Consider the following 15,416-nt stretch of genomic DNA (forward strand, 5'->3'; position numbering starts at 1 on the left):
TAATTATCCTTTTATATGCATAATTCTTGTTAGAATACAAAGATCATACTTTATACGTCATAGTATTTACTTCAGTATCAGGCATCCTTCCTTGCACATAAAAGATGTTCAGCAAACCAAATCATCAGATGAGAGCATCCATTAAAAGTACTTTGAAAACTATGCTATCATTCAATTGCCAGTGATTACCGATTGCTAGTAAACAGTGACTACACTCTGCTCCAGATAATGATGGAAGAAACATTCTTCCATTGTTTTTCCTTTGAAAACATTGATCCATTGTTTTTCCCTGAACTGAACCTATTTCCATTCTGAAATCATAGAACTATGAGAAAACTTAAAATACTGAAATAGTTACTTTTGTGTTTGTGGAAAATTCTGTATTCTCCACTCATAAAAAAGTATTAGATGAGATTAAAACAAACTAATATACTTTTGTTTCATCTTGTTTAAAAATTTTTTAATAACATTTATTCATTTTTGAGAGAAACAGAATGCTAGCGGGGAAGGAGCAGAGAGAGAGAGAGAGGGAGACACTGAATCTGAAGCAGGCTTCAGGCTCCCAGCTGTCAGCCCAGAGCCCGACGCAGGTCTCGAACCCTCACAAACCATGAGATCTTGACCTGAGCTGAAGTTGGACGCTTAACCAACTGAGCCACCCAGGCACCCCAAGTTTTGTTTCATTTTTTAAATAAAATTTTTACAATATGTGCTGGCATCAATGTAGTCTGTCATCTTGTCCGTCTTTGACCTTAGCCAGACAAAATACGAAAAACTGCCTGGCCGGCTACAGCTGCAATTCTGTAGTGATAATTGACTTACATAGTAATGAATCTGAAGTACTGGAAGATAGAATTTGAGTCAGTACTATGCTGGTAACTGTTTAACAACTGGCTTTCTAGAAAGGAAGAAACAAACAAGCAAATCCTGATTTGTAGTATTTGCTGATTTCAGTGGTGTAATAAGTACTTCCCCCACGGTCCACTCCAAGGTACTCACATAAAATTACGGAACCGTGTGTTTGGCAAGAGATGCTGACGATCAGTTCATCTGAACATGTGTAGGAGCTACCCAGCACCTTGCTAGTTTCATGTTAATAATAACTCTCGTAAATTAAAAACTTTTAATGCACTCCTACTTAAGTGCCCAATACTCATCTAAATGCTTTACATGGTATATTTCATTTAATTTACACAACAGGCTATGAGGTACATTCTACTGTATAATTCTTACAGGAAACTATTTCAGAAAGGTTAAAGCAATTTGCTCACATTACACAGATAGGAGCATAGGTTCAAACATAAGACAGTTTGCTGCCAAAAGCCTACTCACTGAGACACTATTCTATATTTCTTCTAGGATAAAAAAATTAAATTATGTTTAGCATAGTTTACATGCTAAATGTATTTTGCATTTAATGCAAATGTATGTAATTCCTTAAAATTTTGAAGTAAATGATAGTTCTATGAATTTGCAACATACAGGTAATTATTTATTGTGCAACTGACCAAAACAAAGTGACTAATCTCAGCAGAAAAACTGTACAAAAAGGGAAAGCAATCTAAGTAATTATGAGCTTGTATAATGAAAAAAATGATAGAAATTTTACCTTGTCAGAATTTTGAAAAGATTTCTTGTGGAAGGTTAATTGAAAAGAATTCACAATTATTTTTTAAAAGAGCTATTATTTACAAGTGCAATTCCAAAAATAATACAGACTCCTGCTTTTATTTCAGGAGCAAAGAATCTTTTAACTGATGCTGAAATTTATTAGAACATCAAATGGATGTTGTAAGTAGCTGAACATTCCCACCTGGTTTTCCAACACTGAGGGCTCAGGAAAAAGGTTATTTTTGACTAGCTAAACAGGCAGAAAATATAATAGTACATTAATAAAGTAAGATTTAAAAATAAAAAAGAAGGGAGAGTAGATAAATCTATGGGTGTCCAAAGAAACAAGATGGCTGTAAACTTTGGAATCACTTCAGAAGACTTCAAGAAAGACCTGCCACTACTAAATGCAAATGAACCAGCATGTACCCAAGACTGAAATTGTGAGAGGGCTTTATATATATATGTATATATTTATATATATGTATATATTTATATATATATCTGTATATATATATCTGTATATATTTATATATACTATAATAAGTATATTACATATTATATGATTACATATTATAATATATAATATAATTTATATTTATATGTAATATAAAATATATAAATAATATATTATATATATAATATAAAATATATAAATAATATATTATATATATAATATAAAATATATAAATAATATATTTTATATATATAATATAAAATATATAAATAATATATTTTATATATAATACATATATATATGTTTTTTTTAATAAAAAGTTTATCTATGGGGCAACTCGGTTGCTCAGTCAGTTAAGCATCCTTCTCTTTATCTCAGGTCAGGTCATGATCTCACAGTTTGTGAGTTCCAGCCCCATGAAGGGCTCTGCACTGACAGTGCAGAGCCTGCTTGGGATTCTCTCTCTCCCTCTCCCTCTCTCTCCCTCTCCTTCTGCCCCTTGCCCGAGTGTGTATGTGTGTGTGTTCTCTTTCTCTTTCTCTCTCAAAATAAATAAATTTAAAAAAGTAAAAAAAAACTAAAAAGTTTATTTTTAAGAGAAAGAGAGAGCACAAATCAGAGAGGGCAAAGAGAGAGGAGACAGAGAATCCCAAGCAGGCTCCTGGCCTCCAGCACAGAGACCCACGTGGGGCTCAAACTTACAAACCTCTAGACGGTGATCTGAGCTAAAGTCGAGTCAGATGCTCAGCCAACTGAGCCGCCCAGGTGCCCCAAGAAAAAGGCTTTATATAAGTAAAGAAAGGTGAGAAGTTTAGCATTGTAGGAAAGCAAGTTATGTTTGGAAGTAGACACAGAAGCTGAAAAAACAGTTTGAAGATTAAACTATAAAGAATATTGTATGCCAAATTGAAGAATGTGTATTTTATTCTGTAAGTATCAAAGAACAGAAAGAAGTTCCTAAGGAAGTAATAAAGTGATTAATATTAAAATTTTTTTTAGTGTTTATGTTTGAGAGAGACAGAGACAGAGACAGATTGTGAGCAGGGGAGGGGCAGAGAGAGATAGGGAAACACAGAATCAGAAGCAGGCTCCAGGCTCTGAGCTGACAGCACAGAGCCCTACGTGGGGCTCAAACTCAAAAAGGGCAAGATCATGACATGAGCTGAAGTCAGATGCTTAACTGACTGAGCCACCTAGGTGCCCCTAAAGTGATTAATATTTTAAGAAAAAAAGCTTTATAGTAGTGTTGGATAGAAATTGAAGGGAGACTAGTAAAAATATTATTTTATTACAATATTCTCAGAGACGATGAGGACCTAAAATAAGGCTGAAACATTATGAATAAAGAATGGGAATTAATTTCAGGGTCATGTCTGATGTACAAGTAACAAGATTTGATGATTGTCTACATAGAAGTTGGATTTCAGGGAAGGAGTAAAAAAAGAGAAAAAATTAAGAACACTTAAGAGTTTCTAGTTTAGGAGGCTGGGTAGATAATGATGTCATTAATGAAAACCGAGAATAACGAGATGATTTATAAAGTATTTGCCCATACATTGTCTCATTTAAGATTATATTTATGTTATAAATTACCATTAGTGTTCTGCTGAAAGGTTAATTGCACATGTGAATATGCACACTGTTATGGTTTTCTGAAATCTTTTCCCACCTAGTGCTTCTTAGTGACTGGATAAAAAGTGCTATTTCTGTTATATACAACCATATTTGTTTTAAATATTTTTAGCAAGTGATATTTTCCTCTCTACCCCCTGCATTTGGTTTAAATATTTTTGTTAGTGGTTCTTATTAAGTCTTTAAAAATATTTATTATCTGACTTGTCCATCTGAAACAACTTGGGATTTAGCATATTTATTCACCATTTATATAATTTATTAAAAGACATAAAAGAGAAAAAGTGGCTCATCAAATATCTGGTCCTACCATTAAACTTAAGTGGTGTTAAAACCAGTAATAGTTTAAAGTCAATTTTTGGCCTTTATGGTAGTATAGTCTCAAGGAGGTCTACATTTTAACATTTTAACATATAAAACCAAAACCAAAACAGGAAGCTCAAGACACTCTTAAGGCAACAATTGGATAGGTAAAGGTAGAGTGACAATAATATCATTCCGTTTTTGTTTTTGTTTTCTCATTAGCTGAGGTATTTAGCATGAGGCAATGGGGATGTAAATGTAAATAAATCTTTGCTCTGAAGAACATAGAGTCTAGTGGAGAGGGTGTAAACAACTCAATAGAGTGATGTTTTAAGTGTTATAAAATAAACAGTTAGAAATAAACTTCCATAGGAACACAGATGTGGATGCAAGTAATTCTGCAGGGAGATTGGATACAGCAGGGAGGAGGCAGAGAAGCTTTCACAGCAGAAGTAACTTTGAGTAGAGCCCTTTAAGGCTGAAGGAATTTTCAGGCTGAGAAAGAGAAAGACATTTAGAACATGCATGGAAAGGCAAGAAAGTAACAAACAGCTTGGTATTTGCAACACGGTGCAAATTGTAAAAATAAAATATAAAATAAATAAAATAAAATAAAATTAAATTAAATAAAATTAAATAAAATAAAATTAAATTAAATTAAAAAATGAAAACAAAGCTGAAAAGCGTTAAGGTAGGACCTAGTTGTGAAGATCTGGCAACCATGTTAAGGACACAAGCCTTTAAACGTTCTGAGGTCCTGAGTGAATTGCTGACTTAACTCTAACAGGAGCTTGTGTTACATTTTCAGTATGGGGTTTACCTCATGTGCTCATTCTTTCTTTCATTCATTCAGATCTGGACTATAATAAGACACCAGACTGAAAGGAATGACAGGTGCTGTCCTTAAAGCTCAGGTTACTGTTATTTAGGAGGTAGGAACATTCAGGTAAGGTGATATGGAAATATATGACGTTTGAAATGGGCTTTGAAGGGTAGGTAAGATTTGAACAAATCTCATTTATATTTTGATTTTGATGGGTTGAAGATACACCTTTTGCATTTCTCACTTATAGTGTATTTTTAAGGTAGCATTTAAAAAATAAAACCCTCACATGAATAATAGTTTCAATAGGCATTGATTGAAACAACAGTGATCATTAGTGTAATGATCAAGTAAGTAAGTACAAAAAAAGACTTCTTTTTCTGTCTTCATTGCTGTAAGTTTCTTTAAGGCTGGGAAAAAAACCCCAACAAACCTGTACCTTTCTGTATACCTAATAGTGTCTTAGACACAGTTCTCAAACAATTGTTGAATTAAATTTAATACTTTTGGGTTTTATTGTGTTCTAGTCCTTAAACAATCTGGTTTTTAAATCATGGTGTAAGGGAGATCTAAAAAATAGTATGTTCTTGGAAAGCTAGTAAAATGAAGAAAGAAACACCAAGTGACAGATCAATCTAGAATCACAAAGCTATGGCATTTACTTTACAGATAAAAAAGCTTCCTCCTGGGGTACCTCCCTAAGTCAGTGGAGCATGCAACTCTTGGTCCTGAGGTCATGAGTTCCAACCCCACATTGGAGGTACCGTTTACTTTAAAAAAAAAAAGAAAGAAAGAAAGAAAGCTCATTCCTAATATTATGTTAGTGCACCATCAGCTATGCAAGTCAATCCTCGTGGGCTGATCACAAGCATAGAACAGACTCCATTAGTATGGAATGTACAATTGTGGAAAGTCTAAGGTAAAAAAAAAAGGAATGGAATTTACATAGAAGTAGCACTTTGAGAACTCACTGATGTATAATTTGAACAATTGCCACATTCTTATTTTTAGTGTTGATGAAATGCTTGTACTGCAAGGCTTTCTACAAATTTAAGCAAACATGTCTCTGGAGGAATTTACAAGCTAAAGTAATAGCAAATACCCAGAAATTGGATTCACAGTGTATCTGAGAGTATTTACGAGACAGGAGGCTGATGAACATCTTATGACCTACAGTAGTACACTAGTTGGGGTGCCTGTGTGGCTCAGCTGGTTAACCATAGGACTTCGGCCCAGGTCATGATCTCGAGGTTCGTGAGCTCGAGCCCCACGTCTGACAGCTCAGAGCCTGGAGGCTGCTTCAGGTTCTGTGTCTCCCTCTCTCTGCCCCTCCCATGCTCTGTCTCTCTATAATAAATAAATGTTAAAAAAAAAAAACTGCTTTAATATTGCACTGGAGGCTCTAGCCAACTTAAGAAGACCAAAAGAAAAAAACCCGGATGATTAACATTTAAAAGCGCATGGAGTGAGGGGTGCCTGGGTGGCTCAGTCGGTTAAGTGTCCGACTTCGGCTCAGGTCATGAACTTGTGGTTAGTGAGGTCAAGTCCCTTGTCGGGCTCTGTGCTGACGGCTGGGAGCCTGGAGCCTGTTTCCCATTCTGTGTCTCCCTCTCTCTCTGCCCCTCCCCCACTCATGCTCTGTTTCTGTCTCTCTCAAAAATAAAGATTAAAAAAAAAAATAAAGTAGTCCACTCGTCATATCTTGCCATATATGCTCCCCTGGGTTCTAAAATCAGGATTCCTGTTGCACATTATTGTGGTTCTTACAAGTTTTTGCCAGGGAACATAAAACTGACCACCTTTGAAAAAATCATTAGGGGGCTGAGGTTTTTGATGGCTGAACAGTAATCCCACGTTCCTTAATAAACACGTACATAATAATAAACATTTTGAAAATAATTTTCTTTTTTTTCTTCTTTATGATTACGGAATTGACAAAAACCAGAACGGACGGGAAATAATAAATTATTCTCAAGGCAGAGGAAAAAGAAAAATAACGTTCACACAACTTATTAGGTATGAATGGAAACTGTATTATATATTCTTACAGTAACTGAACTAGTTGAAACATACAATTTTTATCTGTAACTTATTTTATCCACAGTATTGGGGTGGGAACCCCACAGCACACATGAAAACGATTTTTCTACAGTTTTAAAGTGAAGGTTAATAATTATCTGGATAATTATTGTCAACATTTCCTCCCGTGAAATAATTCACATTGTTAAATACCAGTGCCTTTTTTCCCCTAGACACACTTCACTGGTGAAGTGAATATCTGATTTTAAATGTCACCGGGATGATTACGAGCATTTTTTAAAAGTTTTTCCAGACATGGAGAGATTTGGCCTGGCGCTCACAGAACACCCTTGTTTTTTTTGTTTTGTTTTGTTTTGTTTTGTTTTGTTTGTTTTTTACTGGAGAAGACTCTCGAGAGCAACTGTGGAGAAGCCGCTTCCGAGGAAAACAGAATTTTAGAATTTTAAAGGCAAAACTGTTTCTGTTCACAAATTAAACGAGACACAAATTAAGAGAGAGAGAGAGTCTGACTTTTCCCCTTAATTCTACCAGAGGGAAGAAAATCTTTAGACCGGCTACAGCCCAAGCACCCGCAAGAGGCGCTAAAAATAGACAATGTAACGGCCCCGGGGCTCTGCGCTGTGAGGGAGAGACTACCCGAGCTCCAGGACATCAGGTAGAGTGGGGGCGGGGCCGGGCGGCGGAGGGGCGGGGCTGGGGCGTGGTCGGGTGGGGGCTTTCCCTGAGGCCCCGGCCGAAGCCGGCCTCGAGGGGCGTGGCAGGGGCGGGACCAGGCGGAGCCGTCTGGAGCCGGCTAAAAGGCTGGAGCGCGGCCGGACTTCGTCAGAACATCTCGGTTCGCTGCCATGTCCTTCACGCAGTGCACCGCGCAGGGTGCCGGGTTCAGGGAGCCTGCCACCGCCTTACAGCCTCCTGAGGACGCTGATTCCCGACCGCCCCGAAGTAAGCGGCCCCGTCTAACGGAGCCCGGCAGTGCCTCTGAGGTGGAGTGGAGGCTGCCTCTGGTGCCTCGCTTGTCTGAGGTGGAAAAAGCCTGGCAGTTGTTGTCGCCCAGACCCTTCCCGGCCCTTCTTCTTTCAGCTAATGCGATTTTTGGTAACTCCACAGACTCGCGTGTGGAGAAATCAGTCGGTGGGGAGCAGATATGTAGTCCGAGATGCCCAAAGGGCAAGTTTGAGGTGAATAGTTGTTTGCAGTCTGTCCCCTCACGAAGTTTTGATTCTGGTTTGAGGGCTTCTGGAAAGTCCTGTGAAGCAGGACTGAATGACAAAGAGGTTTTCGGTGTGCACCGCGGTGACAGAGCTGGAGCAGAGGTCCGTCCGCTTCTGCCCAACCCCTCTACAGACGACGTACATGGAGTTAAAAGAAATGCGGCTGGAAAACAATATTCAGTGCAAGGGAGGGACGGTATTCAGGAAGACGATAGTTACGTGAAACAGACAGAAAACCTATCTGGGGATGTTACCTTTCACAAGGAAACCAAATCACCATTTCTTGATATTAAGTGCAGATGGAAAGCTGACGGCGTTACGCCATCTCATAAAAAGGAAAATAACATTTCAGCATCGGCACTAAGTATATCAAAATCTCAAAACCAGCCCAGCATGGAAATTGCCAAAGCCAGCTATTTTAGAGATAGAGGCACAATAAGTATCCCTGAGTTTCCAACTGATTTAAATAGCAAAATGTCCTCTGTCTATTTAAAGGGAACAGCAAAGAAAAAGAATGACAAAAACGAGGCATATGTTAGGGATTTCACAAACGTTTACTGGTCCCAAAATAGACCTGATGTTAAGAAGCAAAAGTTACAGGATGATAAAAACATTGTGGATGCCGATGCAGAAAATATTTTTTCTGCATGCTATGAAAGTAACCACCAGTCACTCAGCAACCAAAATATTTGTGTGAGAAAAAAAGACTTGATCGGTTTAAACTACTATAACCACAGTAGTATCAAATCTGATGTAACAGACTCTGAAAAGAATTTCACTATAATACTGGGGAATGCAAATTTGGAAGAAGCAGAAACATGCCTGGACATTCATACGTTTACCAGATTAGAAAAGTCTCAAAGCCGGGGCTCTAATATTAGTCACATCTCAGAAAAAATAGGGGCAGTTTGTTGGATTTGGGGTAATTACAAGACTCCAAGTGAAAACGTTAAAAGAACTGGAGAACAATTGAATTTTCTACAATTAGTAGAAATAGATCTTTTAAGCAAAGGAGATTATCACTATACAAAAGCCCTGAATACACGTGAAGAACAATCAAAGCCTCTCATGATAGGAACACTTGGTAGCCAAAAAGCTTTAATAAGTTTTTTTCAGTTAAATGGTAAAGGAGAAAGCAACAATATGCTACAATTAAGATATTCTGCTACACAAAAAGGCTCTCATTTAAGGAAAGTTTTTGAAAATTACATTATGGAAATTTTGAATTTTCATGAAAACATCTCAGGAAATCAAAAAAATGATAATGTTTTAAACTGGCATGAAATTTTCAAGGATAAGAAGCGAGTTGATCTTCAAAATCTAATAACTAAGAATATGAATGTCAATAGAAAAAATGATATGTTAAGTGTATGTTTACAAACCAGTATTTCAGGACCTCTAAATAGCATATTGAAAACCAACATAGCTTCTTTGCTGAATAACTTTAACTGTTTCATTAGAATTGAAAATGATCCTAAATCACAAGAGAGATGCATTGTCAAATGGATAATGTATTTGCATTATTCAAAAAATAGTATAGTGGAAAATCATACTGTGTATCTAGCAAGGACTTTAACTTTTTCAAGACTATTAGAAGGTAACATGAAACCTATGTTAAGAAAAAGAAAGTTATTTAAAACTGAACAAGTTTTTGAAGAGTCTAAGAAAAAACCTTCCTTCACTATGACGACTAAAAATAAACATTTTCCAATTTTTGAAACATATGAAAAAAAATCCTTTTTTAATGGATTTTGATGACATGGATGAAATTTCTTTGACAAAAGACATTTACAAGAATAAGAGTTGTCCTGAACAATTCATGAATGAGGAAAATTGGACTCACTGTACACCTAATGCTGTTAAAACACATGTTAAATCTGGTTCTCAATTTATACAGAACCATAGATATATTAATGAAAAATTGTATGAAGTAAATATGTATAACCGGGATTTAAATACTGAAAGGAAAAAGGAGCATAATAAGATCAGCATTAGTTTTAAGTGCATATTTGAAGATTTCTTCAATATTAGGCCCCGGACCATACCAACAAACCATGACATAAACCATAGTGAACAAACCAATCTTGGGACTATAATGCAGGTTCTAAATTTTGGGAACTTGCTAAGTGAAATCAACGGGAAAAAACAAGACTCAATTTTGAAAGAGGAAGTAAAAGTCACAGCACAAAGTTTAACAAACAGTTGCCAAATTAAGAAAGACATTAAGATAGAAAAGGAAGAGAAGAATAATTTTTGTTTAATGGATGGCATGTTTTCTATGCAACCAGTTTCACTAATGAGTAAAAAAGTAAATGCGGAAGAAACCAAATATATTAATCAAAATAATGTAGCTGACAGAAATGAATATGAGCATGTTTTGCAAGAAAGTGAGTTAGCTAATTCAGAGTATTTTCATCCAAAGAATGACTCTACAGAATGTGTTAATCATCAATTTGAAACTGATTTGAGTCTAGGGAACAATGAATGTTTTCAGGATTTAACTGCCAAGTGTTTATCAACAGAAGCTCAGACAATAGTGAGCAATTTTGAGATGAAGAGTAAATTTGATTTAGTACTTGAAGAACTTCATATGTTTCATGAAATCAGTAAGGAAAACAAAATTGTAAGCACTGCGGAAACAAACAATGGGCAAGAATATTACCTTAGAGAAAATAATGATATTGAGGAGGTAAAAAAGGAGATGAAAGAAGATTTGAAAATGGTTACAGTCAACGAAATATGTGTATCTTCTTTGCTCCGTGATACTATAACATGTCCTAATATGCATAAGAGACACCAAAGTTTATTTGAATGGAAAGCAGTATCCAATAATGGGAAACAGGAAGTTCCAAATGAATATTGCTGTTCAAGAGCAGCAGAGGAAGAATTACTTTATTCCACTTCTAAGGAAGGTATGAAATTAGTTTTAAATATTTTTTTATCATGATAAAAAAATTCTGCTTTTTTTTCTGTGTAGGCCAAATATATAATTTTGGGAAAAAAGGAGATAGAGGTAAAGTGTAAGATAATATTTAATGATGCACATTATTTTTCTATGAAATCCTGTTCAGACATTAAGTAATAGAGTGAAGCTGAAGGTAACATGTGATGAAAATTTTTTTAAAGATTATTTATTTATTTTGAGAGAGAGAGAGAAAGAGGGAGAGATTGAGCCCTTCTCTCAGGGCACAGAGAGAAGGAGAGAGAGAGAGAGAGAGAGAGAAAATCCCAAGCAGGCTGTATGTGGTCAGTGCACAGAGCCAGACGCGGGGCTCAAACTCAGGAACCATGAGATCATGACCTGAGCCGAAATCAAGAGTCCGGCCCCTTAACTGACTGAGCCACCCAGGTGCCCCTACAAGTGCTAAAATTTTTAAAAGGAGCCTTGATGAATCCTGCTTCATTTACCCAAATATTAGAAGCCAATAGAAGGAAACATTTTTGAGAACGTAATTTGTTTATGGTGTTAACATTTTATGTAAAAGTTACTTTTTGCTATAACCTATTGATTATTGTTTTCAGACTGTGAAAATCCTCCACCTAAAAGGCCTGCTTTTTTCTCTGATGAACTTAGGGAGGAAAAAATTACTTACTTACTGAAGGGAGGTAAGATTTTTGGTTATTTTCTAGAATACCTTCTGAGATGACTATTGCATTTTGTGTTTTTAACATGAGGAGAATATACATAGGTTATTAGGAAATAAATACAAATTTAGCACTTTTGTAACTGTTAATAGTTTACTATTCCAGCAAATTCCAATAGTTAAAAAATCAGCTAAATATTAAAATGGCTACAATCAGCCATTTGGAATATTACTGGGAAATGTGCTCTACAAAACTGTGTTTAAATATTTGCAGTGATGTGTTGCCATAGCTATGTGACGAGACAGGGGTTAATACACATATAATGTGTGTGTGTAACATTAATTGGCAAAACCAAAAAAGATATTTATCAAAGTTGACTTTTCATTGATGAGATGTTATTCTGAATTGCATATTTATTATCCATGTTCTCTATTCTTTAAATATGGGGCTTTTTATATTGATCTTTTATTAATTAAAAAAACATATCATTTAGATATTATTAACATGATGTAACTTATGGCATTTAAACTTTTGACTATTAAAAAAATTAAACTAAAGAAAAGCTAAACAACTAAAAAAGGTCTTTGCATAAAAAAAAAAGTCTATAGTACGTGAATAAAACACACTAAGTCTAATATCTATTTTAACTTGTGAGGTAAGGGTAGGGTTGAAATTAGGAAACTGTTTTCTAAATGACTAAATTTGCATATGGTCAGGAATTGCAGGTGCTCGGTAACAAGACTAGATCTAGAAAGAATAATGATGGAGGTGAAACGTATCTACCAAAACATCTTTAGTCATGGACCGTTTCTCAAAGTATCTTTGAAGGAAGATTAGGAAGGAATGTCCAGAGGGTTTTGAAGGAAGATTAGGGAGCACCTACTCATATGGTCATCGTGGTTAGAATTGTGACAGTGAAATTGAGTGTATGAAGAAAATTAAAGTATGTGCACAAACGGGAAAAGAAACGTTACATGTGTTGGAAATATCTGAACCCATATAGTCTACAGGGCCTTCACAAGGAAAAGAGCCTCATCATGAAATATGAAAAATAACGTGGTCAGCCAGGATTATTTAGTACCATGTTAGGACAGTCCTCTTGGATTTACTTTTGAAGTGCATACAAAGGGAGTGGTTTTTCTGAGACTTGTTAAAAATAGTGGAGGGGAAAAGTTGGGGAATGCTGGGAAGGAGGGGGGCTAGTAAAAATGGATTAATTCTGCCTAGGCGGAGTAGGTGCCTGCTTGTGCTTCTGCCTATGGGATTTTGAAGGCATTGGGGAGTGGTGGGTTCTGCCCTGGTGCTGAAATGTTTCTGATACCTACCCACTGGTCATCATGATGCCTCCCATCTACCAGTCATGATTCCGGGGCATCTGGTCTCTCTTTGTTTCTCTCTCTTGTCTCTCTGGTGTGCAAAATACAAGTAGTTTGAAATTATTTTGAACACGGGAAATAGGCCAGTCAGTGCGCCAGGTGCTTTATATATCATTTAGCACCAAGCCTTCTCTAACCTGAATGTATAGATGAATCACCTGGGTGTCCTATTAAACAATTCTGATTATTTTGTGGGGTAGGCCAGAAGCTTCTGTATTTGCAACAAGCAAATGTAGATGCTGCTGGCGTGTGGACTTTGACTTGCAAGGATTTAGAAAACATTGGAGTCAGTATTATTTCTAAAAGACTACTAATACATTTTATGACTTTTGAATGTTTAGGATTGTTAAGTAACACAAAGGAATAGATTAATCTGGTGTACAGTAGTAGTAAAAGGGATCACAATCTATTCATAAAAAGGTAGGAAATCCAAGGAGATGAGGAACCGTATCCTCATAGCCACAACTTGATGACTGTTTCAGGACATATGCTTTGCAAAAGGCCTCTGTTGATATAAATTGGTTTGGTGATTTCCTACCCATTGCAAAATCACCAGAAGTATCTGTAATATTAGACCATGAAAGAGGAGAGCTATTCTTTGAAAAAGTAATCAAATGGACTAATCATGGCTTTGCTCTGAAATAATAATCTCATAATGAAGTCCCCTTAGTATATAAATTGCTGAAATTATCTAATTTATAACCAAATCTAGCCTATCAGACACGACCCAACAATTTTGTTTTATTTAAAAAATGAAAACAACTGGTAATGTTTTTTCTCTTATTTTTTATAATTAAGTTTATAGTTTTAATGTTGAATAAAGTACCATAAACTGATTTATAGCTATTTTTGTGTCTTTTTCTCCCTATTTGCATATAGTTAAGCTTTGTATTTTATTTCATTATTATTTACATCGGTAAACACACAGGTTCTGTTTGGTTCAGCTTAATAGAAATCATGCCATTTATCTTTTGTCAGAATTATTAGGCTGATTATACTATTTTCAGTAAAATGTGCTATTATATTAAGGTCATACTAATTCATTAAAGCTGGCTGAAAGCCTGATACATTTTTAGCTTTATATTTGTACCTCACTGTTTATTTATTTTTTTAAAAAAGCACTCTGAAAATTAGAGGTATTTTTGTATTTCATTATGAAGCATAGCTAATACTACCTGTCTGTTCTACTGATTTAGTAACAGTATACCTCCATGAAATGTTTTAAATTTTTTTGAATATGATCGTGTGATGTTAAATAAAACTTTCAAAATCAGAGCCCTCCATTTATACATAAACAGATGAAATACATCTGTGCTCTATTATTGATAATAGTCTCTATTAAAGCCAAATGTAATCATTAACAGCATAGCCTACTGTTTAGCTTCTAAAAAAAATGACATGGTTTTTAAAGCCACAACATCAAGTTAATTATATAGTTTTGTTATTGTTTTTAAGTCAGACTACCTGACTGGAATGATGATTTTTTTTTAGTTGTTATTTTATGTGGGCAAGTTACTTAACTTTTTTTTGTGTTGAGACTTTCACATTTTAAAAATGGGGATAGGATTAAGTAAACTAATTAATTTAAAGCACTTATTAGCTCAGTGACTCAATAAATGTTTCCAGATCATGATTAGAAGTAAGTAAAACTTGTTGGGATGAGCACTGGGTGTCATATGGAAACCAATCTGACAATAAATTATATTAAAAAAAAAAGAAATGAAAAAAAAGAAGTAAAGTTTTTAAGCTTAGAAACTACAACTACAATTTTACTCCCTTATGCACTTTTATTATCTTATATTTTAGGTAGTAATTTTTCACATGGAATTTCAAGAGTACTACCTCTTAAGACATGCAGTCGACCAATCAGAATTGGTTTGTCAAGAAAAGCTAAGCTTAAACAACTTCATCCCTATCTGAAATAAATGTTATGAGAACTTAAAAGAAGACATTGGACTTTAACATTTCAAAACATTTCACTGCATTTATAAGTGTTTTGTTTCCTACTTTGGTTAAATGCTTTCCCTTAGTTTGGGAGTTTGGGGCTTTCTTTATTATGAAGTATGGAGAAGGTTTTGTGTGTATGTGTGTGTGAATTATCTAATTACCTTTAAACATTACAAAATATTTCACTGATGTTTCCATATTATATTATGACATATACATTAAAGGCTTTTCATGATCTCGTAAAACATGTCAACGTATTATTTTTCATGATATATATGTATAAGTCTTTTATAGAGAAGAATATTAGCTTTTATAGGTTTCTCAAAAGTATCTGTGACTCATAAAAATGGTAACAAACCACTGTTCTAATCCACTTGTTTTTTTTTTTTTTTAAGTAAAAAATAGAGGTTCAAAGAGGATGGGTAAGATTT

At 35.2% G+C, this 15,416-nt stretch overlaps 1 protein-coding gene across 1 annotated transcript; it reads left to right on the forward strand.

Annotated features, from left to right (window-relative positions):
• The first annotated feature begins 7,613 nt into the window (after positions 1 to 7,613).
• On the forward strand, positions 7,614 to 15,000 carry RAD51AP2 (RAD51 associated protein 2). The gene is given in 5 exon segments (XM_023252085.2): positions 7,614 to 9,805; positions 9,807 to 10,989; positions 11,600 to 11,683; positions 14,845 to 14,959; positions 14,961 to 15,000. Coding segments are annotated over 5 exon segments (3,516 nt in total). The 5' UTR covers positions 7,614 to 7,711.
• Positions 15,001 to 15,416: the final 416 nt, after the last annotated feature.

Source organism: Felis catus, chromosome A3 (genome assembly GCF_018350175.1).
Source record: "Felis catus isolate Fca126 chromosome A3, F.catus_Fca126_mat1.0, whole genome shotgun sequence".
Classification (NCBI taxonomy): domain Eukaryota; kingdom Metazoa; phylum Chordata; class Mammalia; order Carnivora; family Felidae; genus Felis; species Felis catus.